Genomic DNA, 20,661 nt, shown 5'->3' with positions numbered 1-20,661 from the left:
CACTACATTGAGTGTTGTTTAGTTACATAATGCTTAATTTCTCTGTATGGGTGTAATAAATAAATACACGAAAAAGAACGTCATTACAAGCAGTATCTACTTTTACAATTTGTTCACGATTCTTCGTATGTAGTTTGAACTATTACTACTATATTAATATGTAACTACAAAATCCACTGGTCTCTCACGGACCAGCGTTTGACTGTTTACATCCAACGGTGCGTTTGATTTATACACACGTCCTAATCGCCTTCGTCTCCGTGTACAAGTTTTGTTAATTATTGATAAAGTTGTTGTAAATGATTGGTTAAATTTTGAGTTAAAATATGTATTAAATCATCATAATCAAATACAAATACAGGATGCTTAATGTGACATTATTCGACACTACCCGCCCGCCCGAGCATAGCCTAGGTCTCAAACCGAACACTACCTGCCCGGTTCTCCCTTGTGCGGAAGTCGACCGCCATTTCCGGAAACTACAAGTCAGCTGCTAGGAAGCTGAAGCTGTTTATCCTCGAATTAGCTTCACGGCTAACGTCGTCGGGGCTTGAAGGGTGCACTTTACAGTGCTGTTGTTTGTAAACTGGACCTCTGTGAAGGACTGAAAAGATGAAGTCTGTGTTTCTTCTCCATATTCTTTGTTTGGCCTGTTTTGTGCTGTTAAGCGAAGTGGCGGCGAAGGTAAGGCTAATGTTAGCCTCGCTGGCTAGAGAAAATGGTGATGATGGTTAGAAGCTGTTTATTTTAAGTCTTCCTGTAGATGGATTTTCCGGTATTATCAGTTAGCTAGATATCAGAATATCTCAGCTAACTACAGTTAATTGGTTACAATGTTTGCTACTTCAGTTGGTGGTTAAATATACGAAGAACACAATACCACCACGATTATTGTGAGATAGTTGGGGCTGCGATTGTTTAAACTTTGTGTATAGAATGGACTAGAAGCTGATTGTACTCCATGAAAGTTTACATTATCGGGAATTTACCAGTGATATGACCAGGCATGCTGTGTGGCACCAGGACAAAACGCGTCACTATGTTACAGTATTTATCAAAACGGCTATTATATTGGATGTGTTTGCTGAAGACTTGTGCTGTTGTACATGTAACATGCAGCCATATGACTGCGCCTTGTTGTTAGTGAAAGGTGTGTGAGTGGGAAATTGTTAAAGATATGATCCTAAAAAGGGATGCATCTGTTTCAGAATTCTGAAGACATCCGCTGTAAGTGTATCTGCCCACCATACAGAGATATTGAAGGCCAAATCTACAAACAAAATGTCTCTCTCAAAGACTGGTACGTAAAGCAGTGTCACTCCACCTCCCCTGAAAGAGTCGAGCTGTTCATTTCCTGCTTACTTAAGTGATGTTTTCTTCTCAGCAACTGTCTGCATGTAGTTGAACCCATGCCAGTGGACGGGAAAGATGTAGAGGCGTACTGTTTACGGTGTGAGTGCAAATATGAAGAGAGGAGTTCAGGAACCATCAAGGTAAAAATTCAGAAAAACCAAAAATATGATTTGTTCTTTGTCAGAATAAAGCTGGAATTACTGACACCATGTTTGTTATCATTTCATGTGGCTGTGTTTAGGTCACCATTATAATGTACCTCTCCATTTTGGGCCTGCTGCTGCTCTACATGGTCTACTTGACTCTCCTGGAGCCCATTTTGAAGAGACGTCTGTTTGGACATTCACAGCTTATCCAAAGCGATGATGATGTTGGGGTATGTATTTGTTTTAATTTTACAGCTGTAATACAGAGTAAGTACAATAATATTTTATGTTATGGTAACTGTGTTACTCCTCCCCTGTTTGGCACAGCAAAGGAGACACACTGAGCTTTGTCATAAGAATTTTTATATGTGTAGATAACCAGCAATTGCACAAAATGTCACGAGTGACTCCTTCTCTGTGGGTAAAATTTAACAAGGTTCTGAGGTTATACACTAACTTGTATGTGGGTAAGGCTTCTGCAGAGGTACGGCCTGTGCTGCAGATGTATCAGTCTTTAGTTGAAATCAACATGGACATTAGATACAGCAGCTTATCCCATTTGAGCAGCCTCAAGCAAAGACTGGAGAATACATTAGTAACCACAATGACTAACAAAACTCTGCAGCAGGGAAGCTTTTAAACGTGCCTCAACCATTTTTCATTCACCATTTACTACATACATTTGGCACAAAACAAATTCCAGCCTGGTCAGAGCTCGAATATTTCTGCAGAGGAAACCCTGATGCTGTACATGTAGTGGAACAGCATGACATGACTACTTTTAGAGGGTGTATCTGTGTGACTGAAACTAAGTAAACAAGCACGAACCACACTTCCTGTCATCAGTAGAAAATAAGCAATGATAGTGTTGCACCAGGAATGATGTATTTATGTGTGAGAATTATAGAAAACCTAGAAGGAGTAACCCTACAATTGGAACGCATTTTGAAGTTTTTTGATATTAAAAACATTTGGTCTCCCTTTAGCATGACTCAGTGTTTAGATACTCAGTTTTTCCCTTTGCCTGAGGCTTAAGGGAGAACTACAGCTGCCTTACTGAGCACGCTCTGTTTTCACTGGAAGAATTCAGGCAAGAGGAAGTGTTACATGATCGGGCTTTCTGGCAAAATCTGGGGCTGCGTAAAAGTGTGACTAAGCAGAAGTCGGCACTAAATGTTTCTCAATATGTTAGTGTGATGGTGCTGATCGTGCAAGCCCGCAACTGAACTGCAGTGTTATCTGATGAATCTCAGACAAAACTCAGAACTGATACTTTGTGGATATGTTGAAATTCTGCTTCTGCACAACTTTGTTTATATTAAGAGAAAGAGTTAATGGCATGCAGTTAAGTGTAATTGTATATTGACACATATTTTACAGTGACTGTTACATATGTAGTCTGTCAACTCCAGTCAGAGAGTAAAATGTCCAGTGCTCTGGCTGCTGCTTCTAGAGGCTTAAGTCATTACACAAAGTTAGGTCTTTTTCCTTTTGCATTGGAACATTTCAGATCTTTTCAGCTCCTCATTTTTCTGTGTTTTCAGGACCAGCAGCCTTTTGCCAATGCTCACAATGTTCTATCCCGTTCACACTCTCGACCCAACATGCTGAACAAAGTGGAGCATGCCCAGCAGCGCTGGAGGAGGCAGGTTCAGGAACAGAGGAAATCTGTGTTCGACCGCCATGTTGTTCTGAGTTAAAGTGCCCTGTGAGTTACTGGTTGTGTGAAAAAAAAAAACTAAACAAAAAGAAAAGAAAAACACACTGTGACAGATCTCTCAGTCTATATCACTTCCTTTCCCCCCATCTGTGGTTTGAATCTCATCTCAAGTGCGGCACATCTGAGGTGAACATGAAGTAAAAAAGATGCGAAATCAAAGCAGCACAAGAGATTACTGTGAATCAGCACATTTTGCTTTTTGACTAGTACATGGGAAAAGGATTCTCGTTGGTTCGAAGCTGTCCGGTCTTAAATATCTAGGTGATGGTTGTTGTTGCTCATGTTCTGGATGCACTCATGAAAAGTTAGCAGTTAGCTGGACTTTTCCACCCCCCTACAAAACATAAGAGCCTAATGTAGAACATGACCCCCACCATACATGAAAGGAAGTAGTGTAAAGCAGACATCCTTCAGCCTTCTTTGAAAATGCATGTTTTATAATAAACCTTTTATATATGTGTTTTCCTAACATGATGTTAAATGTCTGATAACTGGTGTGAAATCCATCACTTCATGCATTACATTTGATATCTGAGAGTAGTTTTTTTTCTGAATCTTGTTGCAGAAATTGGATGCAAATTTCTTAGTGATGTCATGGTAAACATAGCTGTGCTATTGATCCTCATCTGTTAATGATCCTATTGAAACCAGTGTCCTATTCCACTGCCTAACAGTAATGCAGTCTGTAATTTTTAGCACTTTTTTGTGCTTGTCAGTTCTATGATCAGCAACCTTGTTGGTATGGCAGAGAGCTGTTATTCTGAGCTCAAAGGAGCTTAAGTTGTGTATATGTAGGGTGTATACTATACAGAGGGTGGATTTAAAAAAAAAAAAAAAAACACAGTTGGGAGACCCTTTGAAAGTGTTCTTAACTATTGTATATGTGATACCTTTAACTTTGAAATAAATTTATGTAATATTTGTGACTCTTGTCTGTGCAGTGTGTTATATATATATACCGTGCAGTAGCCTCAGTAGTCGTGCATGTTATTTTAATAATAATGTAACATAAATATTAGTTCTGATGATACTGTCCTTTCCTTATTTTATCACTTTAATATGAAAATATGTAAAATGTCCTTCAATGGCTGTTTGTATTCCAGTTTTTAACAATGCTTTTTTTTGTTGAACCAAGTCATCACAAATAATGACATATTGTGTCATTATTTGATGCTGCTAATCCAGCTGTGGATTCAAATATTTTAAAGGTAAGTTGCTTTTTGATCAATAATTCTGTTAATCAATATTCATAATTTGTGTAAAATGTGTTTCCTGATATATAATAAGGAAAATACTGTGATTCAGCTGAACTTCCAGGTGTTGGCAGTGATAGATTCTTACATTATCACCCATGATGGTCAGATTTTGATTGACTCAAACCGCAGAGAAAAGGCATTAAATGGAGACCAGTGTTGATCTTGCTTCTGTTCTTCTGTAATTGTTTGATAACTCAAAACATCTTCTTCTCATTTGATTTCCATACAGCTGCGTCATCATTTCCTGTGCAGTCCACTTTTTCTTTTTTCCCCTCTTCACTGCATCCAGTTATACGGAGGAGAGACTATTTCCCCTGAAAAGTCAGTTTTCAGTCTGCACGGAGAGAAACAGGCGACACGGGCTTTGTTCAAGAATGGATCACTGAACACACTGCTGCACACACACAAAGTCGGGTAAGGCATTTTGTGTCACTTCCTTTAAATGTTTTTATAGAAAACTAACGGGAGTTGTACTTAAAAAAAGTTACTGTAGATTCAGACAGCTGTGTTCACGAGTGAAGAAAAACTCCCTTTGCTGTATTTATAGATGACACCATTAACATGACTGAGTGTGAAGGTGTTCACACACACACACGCTTTGATCTATGTCGGCTGACTTGTCCGCGCTTTGATGTTAATGAGAGAAAGATTTTCTCAGCTTCACTGCTGCATTTGCTCTGGTCAGCCTACAGGGGGCGCCTCAGCCTTTGAATTTGAGCCATCTAATCAATGTTTTTTTGTTAACTCATCTGAGTTTATTCTTCACTGCAAGTTCTTCGATTTGTTTTCACGTCTTACTAAAATATTATGATGAACCTTTCTTTATGTTTCTGTCACAATATTTTGGACAAATCCTTAAACCATCTCTTCATCTTAAAATGCCACAAATTACTGTTATATTTTACCACATTTAGCTGTAAGCAGTGTTTAAAAATGAGGTCTGTCTTTCTTTTTTTACTCATTTTTACTGATCTTTTCAAACGATCTTAATTAATAAATAATACGTCTAAATATTGGATGTTAAATTGATATGAATACTAATGAATGCATCTAAATGTTACATTTTAAACGCTCAGTGAAAATAAATATTTAGTTCAGTGGAAGTACCAAGGGGTGCTTTCTGCTTCATCCAGCAAAATAAAAGCTCGATTAAGAAATCTGGCTTCCTCCTCCTCCTGCAGAGACTGCACTCCATCAGCAGAAAAACTCACTGCCAAAACAAACGGCGTGTTTCAGTTTGTGATAGGCCGTGTCTGTTGTAGTTCATGCATTATATATTATTTTGAAAGAGCTTGGTGACTGACTTCGATAGAACAAACCCTTAGCTTTCCTCTGTTTCATTAACAGGAATACAAAGTTTCAGTGCACCCACACCCTCAGCAACGTCCCTCAGCAGAAAACTACAGCACAAATTTATCAGCTGCGAGTACAATCTAGTCAGGACCATATAGGCATGATGTCAGACGAGACATCACGTAGTTTCAACTAGGTTTGATGGGTGGTGGGTCGTCTTTCACTAACACCAAGGACTGCAGCGCCCTTTGCTGGATTGGTGGTTGGTTGAGCCTTGGGTGGTAGTGGGGTGGGTGGAGGTTCGGAGGAAGAGGACGTCCACCAGATTTCTTAATTAGGCTTTTTATTTAGTGTTTTCTCCCCACAATATCTATATTGAGATTTAATTATTTGTATGTTTAAATGTTGCTTGAAGCTAAATGTGGCATTTCCAACTTCACATAAGTAATACATTGCTACCAAAATACCCCTAAAAGACACCTTACACGCCAGCATGGACTCTGACAGTGATCCGTTTTTATATGTTGTATTACTGTAGCTTTAAATTACTGCAGTTCACAGGTAGAGCAGATTTTACTTACCTTACCTACAGTAAACCTGTGGACAGGTGCCTTTTTATTATGTTAAACAAAGACAAAAACAGATGTATCAGTCAATTCATTCAGTTTATAACAATACAGACTTTAAATATGTTGCACAGTACAGCTGACAGTCACAGTAACCTTGGTTGCATACAATTAAAATACTGTAAGTAGCTTAGAATTATTAAGTACAGTACATGAGTAAATATACTCTGTTTACCTCCTTTTATTGACATACATTTATTTTCTGGACATTTAGTCTATTATTTAACAGTGTTTACCATAAAAGTTCCCATAATTCACATACCCCACAGTGTCGGTGCAGATTTAAGCCCCCACAATATAAGTCATAAGAGTACACACACACAGTGTGTGTATGAAATGTTAACACTGCATTTGACTTCAGAATTCCTTTATTTATCCCCGAGGGGAAATTCTTTAAAGGTTTCTGAGTCATCAGTCAGACTGATGTTGTGGCTGCTGTGTGGTGAGAAGTTTAAAATGCCTCCAGATAAAGGAGTGTCCTTGTGCTAAACTTTTCTTCTGTGGCACAGCATGCTGTAGCTATTCAGAGCATTTATCAGAAACAGTGTTAGAAAACAGAACAATGAACTCTACAGACAAAACATTCAGATTAGGATTATGTTAGAATAGTCTGTGAGGATTATTGCAGGTTTTTGTACTGACTCATCCTTGTCACCATGTGGTGGTCAGTATTGTTTCAGTATTAGGTTTCATCTTAAGTGATGATAGATAAACAGAGTTTTCTTTATATAGTAGATTATCAACTGTAAAATGGAGCGTGTATTCGAAATGTGCCTGGAGCTACAAACGATCAAACAGCTTATATCATTCTCTCTGCAACCACAGGATAGCTACACTGACATGTTCATGGTGTGCATTCACGTCTCTTCCAGATGATTTCTGCACATTTAAAGAGAAGAGGATGTCTTAACTCCACAAGTTGTGTCTTTTCCCTCGGCTGTTGACAAGACATGTCAACTTAATCCTGGAGTTTAAGAGCTGCCTCGGGTCTGTTTCTGAAACCTGATACCGTGCTCAATCCACCAAATATATGGATATACATTTGTGGCTAAATGGAGCACATAATTGTGCAGCAGCTTTGATTTGTTTCTCTTCTCTTCTCCCTCGACCCCTCGAACCTGTAGAATGTCCAGAAGCTGAAAGAAAGGATTTTTGGAACGTAGGTGGTGAAACTCTCACAGAACTGTGGCATAATCCCACTGAATGTTGGAGGATTTGAGATTGTCAGTCGATCCTTAACAAACACACACAAGGTTTAGTGATTCCATATGAGATAATGAGCATTTATTCTCTCGTGGCTGCGGCTTTAGCAGGTGTAAACTGTTGTATGCTAAAGACTGATTGAGCTTCCAGTGTCAGGGCTCTGCGGTCTCTGTGTTTGGAGGCGGGTTTTATGGATAGTCAGCTTGTAGCTGTAAGAATTTCATGCATGTATGTGAGTCCATGCTTTGATGAGCCCATGTCATGCAAGAAGAGGATGTGGCTTTTAATAAGAAGTCCAGATGAGACTGTGATCGCTGGAACAATGAGTTCCACAAGTTTAGGCTTAGGTTACATTCTGGTAAAACATCCCACTAAGAGCGGTTAGTGCCTCTTGTCTTTTGTGCTCAGACTCTGCAGAGTTGGAGTGTTTTCAGGAAGGACGATCTTTTACGAGACCCTGAAAGGTTTTCACTGGGTCTGGGAGAATAAAGCTGCACAGTGGCAGATCTGTAGGCTTCCTGCTGACTTGATGTTGCAAACTGTGATCACGGATGTCTGGGTTTTGTGACTTCCTCTCCCTTCCCAGGCCTGTGGGATGGTAAGAGTAAAGAAGGAGTTGGTTTTATGGATGGGTGACATGCAGCAGCACAGATGACGGTGGAAAACATTCCACTTACATGGTTTGGAAGCATTTAGCTGTGACATTTGCTCAGCTATCTGTAGGTATTCAGCCTTTTGTTGTGATAAAAGTGCTCCATATATCCGTAAGCTGGTGTTTTGATAAATGACATTCAAAATGGAAATCCATTTATTTAGGATGATTCTCGTAAGTATGAAGATCACTGTATGCAGACACATTCTGGTGTTGTTTAATAGATACTGACCACTTGACCACCAAGAAGCATACTATAGACGTTTGGAATTCATGTGGCTTTCCTGTGTTGTTGCCTGCTATATTTTAATTGAGGTATTTGTGGGGTTGTCTCTAAATGAGCACACACAGCCTGCAATGGTTTACATTACAAAGACCTGTTATTCAGTGAAGGCTCCAGAGCCACAGCACATAGAGTTAAGTGGCCTAATTTGATTGGAGTTAAGGCAGACAGAGGGGATATTACATTTAATTACATATCAGAAACCTTATATTTAAGTAATTTTTCACATTTTGTGGTCACCTCTAGTTCAGACCTGTGGTTGAACTCCATATCAACCAAAAAAAGAGAAAAAAAACACTTATAAAGTGATGTAACCCCCTCAGTAGCTTCATTTCTGACTAAGTCAAGCATCACTGATGGGTGTTTGGGTGTCTCCTGCCAGGTGTTTGATCTAGTGCACAACGCCCACAAGTGATGTCATGAGATCCTGGAGTACACCTGCACTGAGGTTCACAGCAACACGCTATCAGGGACCTGATTCTCTTTCTCTCTCTCTTTTGGTCTTTAGTTTCTGCTATAATTGCCTGTGAGCCAAGTTATTGTACTAAAGATGTTGCAGTAAAAACCACTGATTCGAATGTTATATAGGAAAATGTTGAAGTACCCACATAATCAAATGTGGTCTCTACAGTTCACGTTTTGCAGGTATTCATAATGATAATTAAGAGGATTTTTGAAATTATAAATATAGTATTCATTATAAAACTATTTTTAAAAACATCACTTGTTCATCCTATATTTATAGGTCTATACTCATTTTGCACCCAATTGATTGCTTTTTTCATCTTTACATCCCACCTGCCCCACCGTCACCAGAAAACTCCCCTCTAGAAACCACATTATCATGGCTTCTTCTTTTTTGTTAATTTAATATGATTTTTAAGTAACATCTATGCTGTAGATGATGATGGCGTTGGCAGAAAGAATTAGACACACTCAGTGACTGATTGTAAATATCTGGACAGAAGCATGTGAACACACCGTCTCCGTGTGTTTGCTGGCCTACATTTTTCTGGTTCCCTTTCCGCATTTGTAATGTCTGATGAAGGATGATGAGATCAGGTGTTGGGTGGACTTGAGGCCCGGAAAAGGATCCACAGTTATATTGTACTAGAAGGTCATTGAACACACAAAACTTCCAACTAAATACTCATTTTATGCACCAGTTAGTCAGTTAGTGAAGTTTAGATTTGTTAGTCTGGAGGACATTTTCCATTGGTTCATCCATAAATAAGTTAATAGAGAATACATTGATTGATTAATCACGGGCACTCAATCTGTAATACATACAGTTAGTGGATGTGTTTGTAGCACACTGCAGCATTAAGATTTCACACCTGGAACCACAAACAGACCAGCTACACTAAAGTATGTAGTGTCCATTTGATAGCAATCTATTAAAAATACAATAATGGGAACTAACTTTAAAAAGTGTTAAAACACTATAGGGGCCTGTTGTCCTATGATGAGAAGCTGATTTGCACGTATGTTAGACAAGTTTAAAGTTCCCCTGCAGATCCTCTGAGGTTTGTTGCTTTTCAGCACTAATTATTCCCCATAGCTGTACAATCACGTCACCTTGTACTATAGTATCTCAGTCTGATTCGCATTCTTCTCTCTGGAAAAGAAAGACATCTTTGTGTGTGGAGGATGGAGAATTTCTGCAGGGGTTCATCCCATGCAGCAGCCTTCAGCTCCTGAATATTCATCCACGCTCCTCAAGCCCAGCCTGACAATAAACAAGGGACAGAGAGGCAGAATGCCTGGCTGAGGAGGCCAAGAGGCGAGGGAGGGAGGGAGGGAGCGAGGGGGGCAAATCCCGAGAAAAGTGGGGGGCAAACAACCCGTTCTCATGGCAACAAGTCCTGCCTCTGTGCTCTGCAGCAGGCTGTGAGAGGAGAGGGGAGGCAGGAGGGCTTTTCTTTTTTTCTTCCTCTTTTCTTTTTTTGTGTCCGTTTTGGTTGGAAAGACATGAGTCGCAGTTTATTGAGAAGGGCAGGTATCCGGCGCAGCCAGCCAAAGTTTTGCAACGCGTAGACGAGCGGGATTTGTGCGTCGCGAAGGGATTATAATCTGAAAATGTCAGCAGCAGCAGCAGCAGCAGTCATGGATGTGAAGAGAAACTCAGAGGTAAAAAAAAAGCCGCCTGCTTTTTGAAGCGTTACTGACAGGCAGGAAGTTTAACTTATAGCGGCAGCAGTGGCACAAACAGAGCTGAAATACCTTCAAGTTACTTTGTTTTAGGAAAAAATGCGGATTTCAGCGTCTCCGTGTGACCATATTTGGTCATCGACATGTTGAACGATGAAGCCACAAACCCAGACTGCTGCTTCTTTTCTTTCAGCTGACCCTTTGAATGAAGAAAAATGTCCCAGCGGATACAGGCAGTAACTTTGTGGTCTGTAATTAGACCGAGTTATTATCGCTTAAACATCCAAAAAGTCCAAGCAACAGATAAGCAGAAGCAGCACAGGACTCCAGGTCTGAGCTGCAGGAGAACTGAGCTCCCCTTGTGTCCTTTTCTTGCTGGAGTCTGGATTTTTTGGAGATTAAAGAAAAACACCAACCTTTGAAGGCTTTTGTGTGTATTTGTGTAAATAAATGAACACACACAGTTTTAATAAAAGCATATATTCTTTTTTTTACAACATGTAGGAGGAATTAGTTTTGACCTTAAACTGACATCATTTTATCTTCTCTTAAATCCAAAAAAGGCTGCATATTAGCACTAATGGAAGAGAACATGTCTCTGACTGTTTTCCAGAAACAACGCAACAAGTTAAGGTCCAATGCTCAATCATTTTACTACAGTTAGCCTATATGCTCATTTATTATCCTAATCTATAATCTAGTTTTTGTAACTTTTCAAACAAAAATCGAAACATTCTGTTGTGATAAACCTTAAAAAAATCATTAACTGACATTTACACTTCCATAACAACAGTAGCTCTCATTGTGGTCTGTGTAGAAAATAGCTTGGTGTCTTTTGTATAAGTATTCCTAACAGATTACAGCCTAAATCCTAATGATCCTATCTGATACAGCCCTATGGCTTTGCCTGGTTTTCTTCAGCTCTCGTCTTCTCCAGCCCTTTCCATTGTGCGGATCAAACAATGACCTTCCCCTCTCACTGGACGGGACTGTCAACACAAAGCTATTGAGGAAGTTCTTCTCTGTTCTCCATTCAGTGTAACAGGAGTGAGCCTGGCCTGTCACCAGATGCTTTTTTAAAAAAGACTGTTGTTCACTCAACACCACAATCAGGACTTCTTTTGCTTCAGATAGTCTTGTTGGGTTGGTTGCTAAATATTTCTGAGCTGGAGTCTGAGGGTCTGATACTGTCAGAGCTCTGAAGCGTCAGTTTTATTTAGTGTTTTGCTGAAGGGATGTTTACCCACAGGATGTTAGAAGGAATATAATGATAATAATGTAAGATATTTGAGAGAAATCTCAGTCTTAATCAAATGCAAATCACAAGATCGTCTCCCTCAAGTTTACCCCCAAGCTCTACTGAAACTTTGAGAAAATACCTTCTTTTAAACCAAGAAAATCTGCTTTCAGCGAAGCTCCCATGGAAGCTGCTGTACCAAACACACATATAAAGTGAAATAAGGAAAAAACGGCGTGTACATGTGGGGTGGTTGACTGTTTAAGGGTCACCTGGCTGATGCGTTAGTTGTTTTGGATCATGTTCCCATGACACCACCCCAGACGTCATCATTTTATTTTTATAGGTGGGCATGCAGTGCAGACTGGTTACAGGCATGTAGATGGTTCAGATGCAGCGTTGCAGAAGACTCGAGCAGTATCTTTAGGTTTTGTTTTGTTCGTTTTGTAGTTCAGAAATGGCGGTAGACTAATGTTTTATGTCTCCTGACAGACGGCTTTGCTGCCTGATGTTAAACATGTGTACGATGACAGTGACACATCTGGCTGTGTTTACTGCCTCTGCATTAAAATCTCTTTAATAGGATTGCTGTGAAGTAATGATAAGCAGGCAGCTATTTCAACTCTTTGTGTGACATTATAAACAATTGAATGGGGTTTTTTGTATCTTAGCTTGTCACCACAGCTTGATGTGACCCTGTCAGCAGTGACATGCCAAGAAATGTTCTGCCTTTATTTATTCAGGCTGTCAGTTAATCTCAAATAGCTTGCTCAGATAGTTCATCAGTTTTGATGTGTGAATGTAAACACTGTCAGCTGCATTTCCAGCTCTCATACTCTTGTCAGAACCTGTTGATGCTCTCAGTAAATGGTTCAGGCCCTGCATTTACAAAGCCTCTCTGTAAAGCAGGCAAACATTAACCAGTAATGAATTGTGGCTTTGGAGCGTATGCGTTAATCAGCACACGCTGGCTTACGTACACAGTTTCCAGATCATTGAAGTCAAACAACTTTGTCTTTATCTACCTTCGTCCTCATATACAGATGTGGGTTTTCCTGAGAGATCATGATTCACAGGGTACTTAAGGAAAGAGTGGTAATGTTGTGAATGCAGTGGAGCAAGTTTAGAATCTAAACGGCTTTTATTTGACCCACATACTGCTCTGCAAACAATCCACAGGAGTTGTTTGTGTTCTGCTATATTCTTCTTTTACTACAAGTTAGATAAACATGAAGATGAGATTGAGCTGTTAATGGTGGCATGATGCAGGTTCATAATAGTGTGTAACAGGGGCTTATGTTTCTGCTCCTGAATGGTGGTGATGAAGACAAAGCTTCTGGGAACGAGCCTTAAAAGTACACATTTAAAGCAATGACATTGCCCTCGTCTCTCATTTCACGTTCTTCTGTCTGCCAAGCCTAAATATTACAGCTGTTTATATCAGTCTTAGCTTAAACCTTCACAGTGCAGACACTGACAAATTAGCTCTACTAATCATTGTTTTTGTTTACTTAAACTCTGACTTTAAGACAGTGGCAAACAATGACACACTTTGTGAAAAAGTCAAAGACGTTTGTGCCAAAGGTCACCTCTGACACCACTTCTACCCCCCCCTCCGAAGCCCCCCCCCCAAAAAACTCCCATTGCTCTGATGGACATAAGCCTGTTTTCCACATGCCTGCCTCTGCAGCTGTGCATGCTCATATCTGGGTTACACAGAAGGGTTTTTTTTCCTCTTTTCCACAAAGAGAAAATATGCCATGATTACCCTGAAAAAAAGCCGAAATTGCTTAAAAAAAAGGAGATTAAAAAAAGAAAGATGTATTGGTTCCACCTGGGCAATCCAGCTATAGAGTGGCAGCATGGCAAACCATGTGGTAGGGTAATTATATAGGTATGGCTGTGTCCAACTGCCAGTAGCACCGACCTTGGTGGTTTTCTTTTACACACAGACGCATAGCTCCTGTCAGAGCTTTAAATGGCTCTCCGGAGAGTCAGATTATGAACATATAGTACATGATACTGTTTTTCAGGTGGGATTTTTTGCTGTCTCATCATGTTCGGCCGCACACGCACAATTTATACATGTGCTGAAAGTTATTTTATCTGGACTGTATGTGTCCTGCAGTGTCAAAAAAGAGCATTTGTGCAGCTCAACTCCTACACTGCTCAGCTAAATTGATGCAACTTAACCAGCTCATTGTCTGTTGAGGAGAAAACTGGTCTCTCTGTGCAACAATGGTGGGGATCAGTGTGTGGGCTCATGCTCTCGTCTCTGCCGGCGAGTTGTGTGTAGCTGAGAATTTGCAGAGATCTACGTTCTTCTTTTGCCCCTTACTCTTTGACTGCCTGTGGTGGTTTTAAACCATTGATCAGCAGAAACAAAGAGGAGCAGGTCAATCAGAACTGGACAGGAAGCAGGAGGTTTACAATGTTTGGCAAAGTTCATGGAGACTGTTGTGTCTGGAGCTGCATTTGTTTGGATAAAAAGATACCTGAAAGGAAATCCCAGTTTCATAAGGTTAATGAAAGTATGTCCATCATGACGTCAACATTATTGTTACATAAAGTTCTTACTTTTTACTCGCCAGGTGCTGAGAGTGTGCATATTTGTGAGTAGCCTTTGAATGAGTTTTTTTGTGGCATTGGCTCCAGGTGTTTCTGCTCCTCGGTTGTACTGGGTTATATTGTATCATATTTTGAATGCAGTTATGTCCGACTAAGCAATTATTGGTGCATTCTTAGCTGTGGAGCAGAGGACTGTGTATCAGATGATCTGTCAAACGTGGCAAGGCCAAGGACATGTGAACTGTCTTTGAAAGATCTTTTACCTAATGGTTTCTCTTTCTCACTCACTCACACACACAGACGATAAAAGACTTACTTTTTTAACCATCTCGCCCTCTCAAGGACGCACTGAATACAAAGGGCTCTTTTATTCCAGGCCAAGAGCTCTAATGGAGACACTGTCATAGACCCATTTCATCAATATGCTCTTGTTGCTGAGGAGAATATGCGTCATCCATCGATAGGCCTCTGTAATCACTTAGTACTTCTGGGTATGAACATAACAAAACTAGGAAAGCTGTTGAATGACTTAACTAGGTAATTAAGCTGATGGTGTAAAGTTACAGTTTGAAACTGTAAGATCTAAACTTTGCATGAAATATATGCAAAAACTGCTAGAAGAGAACAGACTGAGGAAAAATCCTTTTTTTTAAAGTAAGACAAGTGTTAGCTCCTGTAAGGCTGGATGTCTTGCTCTCAGAAAATGTACAGAGGAAGCAGTAGCTAGGAAGTGTGGAACAGCAACAGCAAATGTTTTTGTTGGGTGTGTTGACATCAAAAGTAGATTAGCGGTGTATCCTGTTGAGATGCGATGGTGTGCGTTAAGAGCTCACCGGTGTTTGCTGGGCTAGTCATAGAAAACAATGGGTGCGAGTGTTGCCAGTGTGTGTTCCCCGTTGTCATGGTTGATCAGATACTTTGATTGCAAGTCAAAAATACACTACACTAAAAACGAATGAATAAAATTGTACAAACAGCCGATGGAATTGCTAAGTGCAGTGTCGAACGGGCCACTCAAGGTGATGAAATTGCAGAGAATTAACATCTGCTTTAACTGAGCTTTTTACTGTCTAGTTAATGGCAGCTGGAACCCCACAGACACAGTCACTGATTAGCTGGTGAACAGGTGGAATATGTGGCAGTGAAAGAGCCTGATGTTTCCATCATGAGTTGGTAGAGAGCAAAGACAGAGCTAAATGAAGGGAGAATATTTGATTTTTAGAACAATTATTAGATAAAGTCCTGATCCAACATCAGCCTTTCTCACAGAAGACTGTGGTTTATGTCAGATTATTAGGTTAAGGTTAAAGATCACAGCTCAACACTTCCTCTCAGACACCTTCTCAATGTTAAACACATTTGACAAAGAAAACATACGACTGTATTTCTGTTGCTGCCATGGCAAAGAGTCCAGCCCTGGCCAGCATATATTCACACCATTGAATGATGTCATTTAAAATGACTTAAAAATGTACCCATTTCTGATGTTACTCCAGTCATCTTTTAGATGATGTGCTTACATGTCCTTTACTGTTCTGACCCTTCTTCAAAAACGTCATGAACACCAGTGTGTGCGGAGTGTGTCATCGGTGGTTGACCGTTAGCTCACCTTTGGCTCTGAGCTCTCAGGAGAAAAGTTGTCTCGAGTCTGGTTGAATGCACTTTAAAGGTACTCTAGAGCTTTCTCAGAAGTGGTTGTTTACAGCCTGTGATTTTGTGTAGGGAGATGGTATCGGACTTCAGGAAGTCAGTTGGCTAACGCCTTGGTGTTTACACTGCAAAGTCCATCTTGGGCCTCTGTGACCCATTTCTGTGACTGTGGCTTTCTCAGTCCAAAAACAATGGATTCACTGAAAAATAAACATAGCTGTCATATTAATAAGTAAGGCTTTACTTCAGAATCCTGTTGACGAGTACTGATATATGTACACTTGTATGTTTTATTCCTGTCCTACCTGAGCTAATATTCTGTTTAAGTTCACTTGTTGTTCTTTTGTGTTGGAGAGTTGCAGCCTATGCAGACTCGGACAACATCTTTCTTTGTGTTTGATGAGAATGAAGATGCATGCCTCGTCCACAGTCACAGGAAATAGCTGACAGCAGGAATGCTCCCTCTCTCTCCTCATCTGTCTCTATAGGAATCAGCTCCACTACTGGTTGGCTGGCTTCTTCATACAACAACTTCCTGTAAACAAGTCACGCTGCCAAGCACCCTCCTATTCCCCACCTCTGATATCTCGGGATCTCCATTTGACCTCCTTATGCACCAGAACAATTGCTCTGAGCCCTCTTTAAAGGGTCAGTGCTGCAGTTTAAGAGCCATTGGCCTCCAGTTTGAAGGGAGGATCTAACTAACTGCTGGTCAAATGTGAGATTAAGTCCCCAAAGTGTTTATTGTTATGACGATGGATTATTTGTTTATTTACTCTGCTGCGTGTTAAAATGTGGACATTCATTGCATAAGAATTAATGATAGTTGACAATTAACATGCTTAAGTAAGCCAAGAAAATCCAAAAGTACAGCTTAGAAGCAGTTTGCACAAATAATATTTCGATGTTTATTTGAGGACAATCTATTAATATCTACAGTTATTTATAGATGAATTCTCCAGCGATAGCATCAGTGTTAAAAACAGTATTCTGCATTACATCTGGTGCTCTTTGTTTAAACTGTACCTTTTAATGTTTAATGTTAATGTGAATAAAGGGTTTTTTCTCTGGCATTGATTTTAATTATGATGAAGAGTTTGTTGAGGAACAGTCTATCTGTTTCTGTGTGTTTTGAGGCTGAAAGGCACATTTTCTTGGCGAGAGAAATATAACCCTGCCAACAGCGCCAGAGGTTCTCTGGCACGGCGGCGTCTACATGCTGTGTTAGTTATGCCACTTGCGTTTGGTGTGTTGAGAGTCGGGTCCTGTGTTTCCACTGGAGATTTAACATGGCAGATGTGGTGAACTGTGATACCCTGCTGTATTTCTGTATTAGCTTGATTCATGAAAAAAAGTTGTCAGGAGGATTCTGGATCTGTTGCAGAGTGTGAACCACATTAAACCAAAGTGCCGAGCAGGTATCTTGAGTTTACCTGTTCAGTCTGTTCTTCATGTTTGCTGTTTTGGCTGTATTTTAGGGGAAACTCGATCATCTGGTTTTTGATGTGACACTAATTACAGCCTGGATTTATCACAATATCAGATTATATTTCCATTAACCCTTTATTTGACAGATTTCGTAACATTTCACCTTAACTGTGAACTGTGTGAAGTGTTTAGTTTGTGTTTATTATGTCTCTGAAATGTTTCCCATACTCCTGTTTGTCCATCAGGTGAGCGGGCGCTTCGCACACAAACATGACCGCCAACAAGAGTTCGAAGGCTGTGCCTCATGCAGGAGGAGATAAAGCTCCCCGGGAAGTCCCCGACAGGTCAGTGACACCTGGGACATGATGCACAGGGTGATGCGCATGTCCGGTCATACCACGTGGTTTTTGTGTATCCACACGAGTGTGTTGTTGAAGAGAAAGAAGTACTTAACATCAGCTCATGTAGTGCTGTTGTCTTTGCTTTTTCACTCATGGGAAAAACGACCAGTGATTGTCAATCATGATAAGACTTCCACAGGTTTTGCAAGTAAGATCCTGTTTCCTGGACACGGAACTTTGAATTGTGAGTATTGAGTTGAAGCTTGTGTTAGCATGTTGAGGGCTGTCCCACAGCGTCCTAGAGGACACAAAATGGAATGCTAAATGATTTTATACTATTGATTCATCATCATATTAGATTTTTTTGTGACATTCTGGCTAATATTGAGCAACATGACTGTTGGCAATGGTACTGCTATTAAATACAGTTATTAATGATATTTGACTGGGTGTGTTGCTCAGTCGTTCCTTCTGTTAAGGCAGAGCTGGTGAACTACTTCCTGCACTTCCTTTAAACTAAGCCTACTAAAAATCACTTTATCTTAATTAAAATGCAGATTTGATGATGAATACTTGGTCAGTGTAAATGACAGAAAATGGCATCACAGTAGCTCTCTCACAGGAATGCAGAGATAATTGTGCATTTAACCTTCGTCTCTTTCAGTAAGAAGAACTGTCATTGTTGTGGAGCTTTACTGGCAGCTTTTGGTCCTTGTGGGCTCATCTCACACCAGAAACTTAAAGATCACATGTAAATCTCATGAGACATGAAGCAAAAATGCATTGCAGATCCATGTTTGAACAGATGGAGAGGATTTATTTGTGTTGGATACGGCTACACAATGCATTCCCCCAAACTATGAAACTAACCAGGGATCAGTTTCTAGGACAAATTACCCCTGTAGTACACTGAACTGTGTAGCCTCAAGAGGCACACAGAGTAACATGCAGCAACATGGTAGCAAAGCTTTTGCTTCTGCAAGGGAATAATTCAAGATTTACCAAATACAGGATGTTCTTTTGAAGGTTATAGAAGATAACAATTAACCCCTAAAGCAATCCAAAGAGATGTTTTGTCAACAGACATCATACTGGCAGAGAGAGAGAGACAGTGAGAGAGAGAGGCTGAACCCTCCGAAGCTCTTTAATTTGTGCTTGATCACAGCTGTAAATACAAATAAATTAAGAAGCATCTGTCAGTGGGTAGATGATAAAGTTTCTGCTTCAGTCCAAGTGTTAGCTCTGTGAGCAGTCTGCTCTCTTCATCTTGGTCAGTAACGGGAAGTGGCTTGTGGTTAGCATGCCCTAGAAGCCAGAGGCCAGGCTGTGACTGGCATCCAGCTCTTTGTACAGTGCTGTATGTGTGGCCAGCCGAGCTGAAGCTTCACTAAACTGGGATTATTTTTATTATATGATACAGACCACCAGAAACCCCTGAAGGTCCCTGAACCCTGAATCAGCAAAAAGATCTGCCAGTATTTTCTTTCTCTGTCTAAATGAGAAGTCTTCATGTGGCATCCATTTTATTTTAAAGAACACAGAGTATTTGTAGCTCAACAAGGCCAAGATGAAATTCATATTGTTCAGTAGCTTTAATCTGTTGCCATGTAAACTTTAAATAAGATTTAATGGCAATGAAAACAAACAAATATACAACACATTTGCACCATTATAATAAAACCACAAGCCCTCTTCAAGCATGAAGTTTGTGTAAAAAACATTAAATAACTCCACTGTTAGTGGTATTAGAATTGTGTTATGAATGTTGATTCTGAAACAGTTGCATTCATTATTAGTTTCAGACCGTCTTCTCCCTCTTTGGGGTCCTACAGTTATCATGTTTCTTGGCAGAAGTGTAGTTCAGAGTTTTGCCAGGAGAGCAGCAGGATTTTAATTTGTCAGACAAATTCTGATAGTTCCCTGCTGAAATACTGCAGCATGTGCTGACTGCTGATTCCATACTTTAATGCTCAATGTGTACCATGAACTGTAAGAAATATGTATCCTCTATGACATCACCAAATGTTTTGAAGCTCAAACTGGGTGCCTTTTGGTGGTGGAGGTGGTCTGTGAGGGACACAACTATGCATAGCTTTAGGCTGTTCAAACAAGTGCATTGTATATGCACTATATATGCACATTATTAAGCAGGAGAGCAGAGATTAAAAACCATTTTTTATACTACTTTATAAACGCCTTGATCGAGTGTGTGGGGTCAGTGTGTATTTGACAATGTGAGTAATCCAAGCTTTCATAGTGTAGCGGAGATGATCTGTTCATGTTTGCCTTTCATTTGTTTACCTGTTCAACCACTTCAACAATATTCCTGGGAATAAACTAGTTCAGGCAAAAATTAAACTTCAATTTAATTAATTCCAGAGTACTAGAGACCAAGTGAAGCAGCTGGACTTGAAATCATTAAAGATCTCCAGGCGCGAGTTGTTTTCTTAATTTCTCATAGTCCTTCAAGGGAAGTAAGATAAGATACATCCTGGCTGTTCTAAAACTCTCTCCACCCTGCAGCAGGAGGAATGAAACCAGGGAAGGGCAGATAGGTGTGAAGCCGGATCTGTCCCAACCTGCATTGTTGGATCACAGTCCACAGCCCTCAGCTTCCTCCTCCCATAACCCTTGTTATTCTAACCATGACTGTGACATCAGATCTCCCAACGCTTCACTTTCACAAGACTTACTCATACTCCAAATCATGAGGAGGTGGCAGTCAGACTATGAGTAGTAGGGTGTCTACACGGA

At 40.2% G+C, this 20,661-nt stretch overlaps 2 protein-coding genes across 3 annotated transcripts in view; both read left to right on the top strand.

The window, feature by feature from the left end:
- The first annotated feature begins 484 nt into the window (after positions 1-484).
- tmem9b (TMEM9 domain family, member B) lies at positions 485-3,331 on the top strand. The gene is made up of 5 exons (XM_028402783.1): positions 485-684; positions 1,209-1,300; positions 1,385-1,493; positions 1,595-1,729; positions 3,044-3,331. The coding sequence occupies exons 1-5, from the start codon at positions 613-615 to the stop codon at positions 3,197-3,199; spliced, it is 564 nt and encodes a 187-aa protein (XP_028258584.1). The 5' UTR covers positions 485-612; the 3' UTR covers positions 3,200-3,331.
- Positions 3,332-4,745: 1,414 nt separating this feature from the next.
- dennd2b (DENN domain containing 2B) overlaps positions 4,746-20,661 on the top strand; it is a 39,755-nt gene continuing 23,839 nt past the window's right edge. The window contains exons 1-2 of one of the 2 annotated variants that reach the window (XM_028401095.1): positions 4,746-4,889; positions 17,812-17,910. In XM_028401095.1, coding sequence (XP_028256896.1) covers positions 17,837-17,910 — 74 coding nt within the window. In that variant the 5' untranslated portion in view covers positions 4,746-4,889; positions 17,812-17,836. Of the gene's footprint in view, positions 4,890-10,427; positions 10,663-17,811; positions 17,911-20,661 lie in introns of those variants that run through there. The other variant, XM_028401094.1, reaches the window with a different exon arrangement.

This window comes from Parambassis ranga, chromosome 3, assembly GCF_900634625.1.
Source record: "Parambassis ranga chromosome 3, fParRan2.1, whole genome shotgun sequence".
Lineage (NCBI taxonomy): Eukaryota > Metazoa > Chordata > Actinopteri > Ambassidae > Parambassis > Parambassis ranga.
Note: the sequence above shows the minus strand (reverse complement) of the source record. Positions and strands in the feature narration are given on the sequence as shown.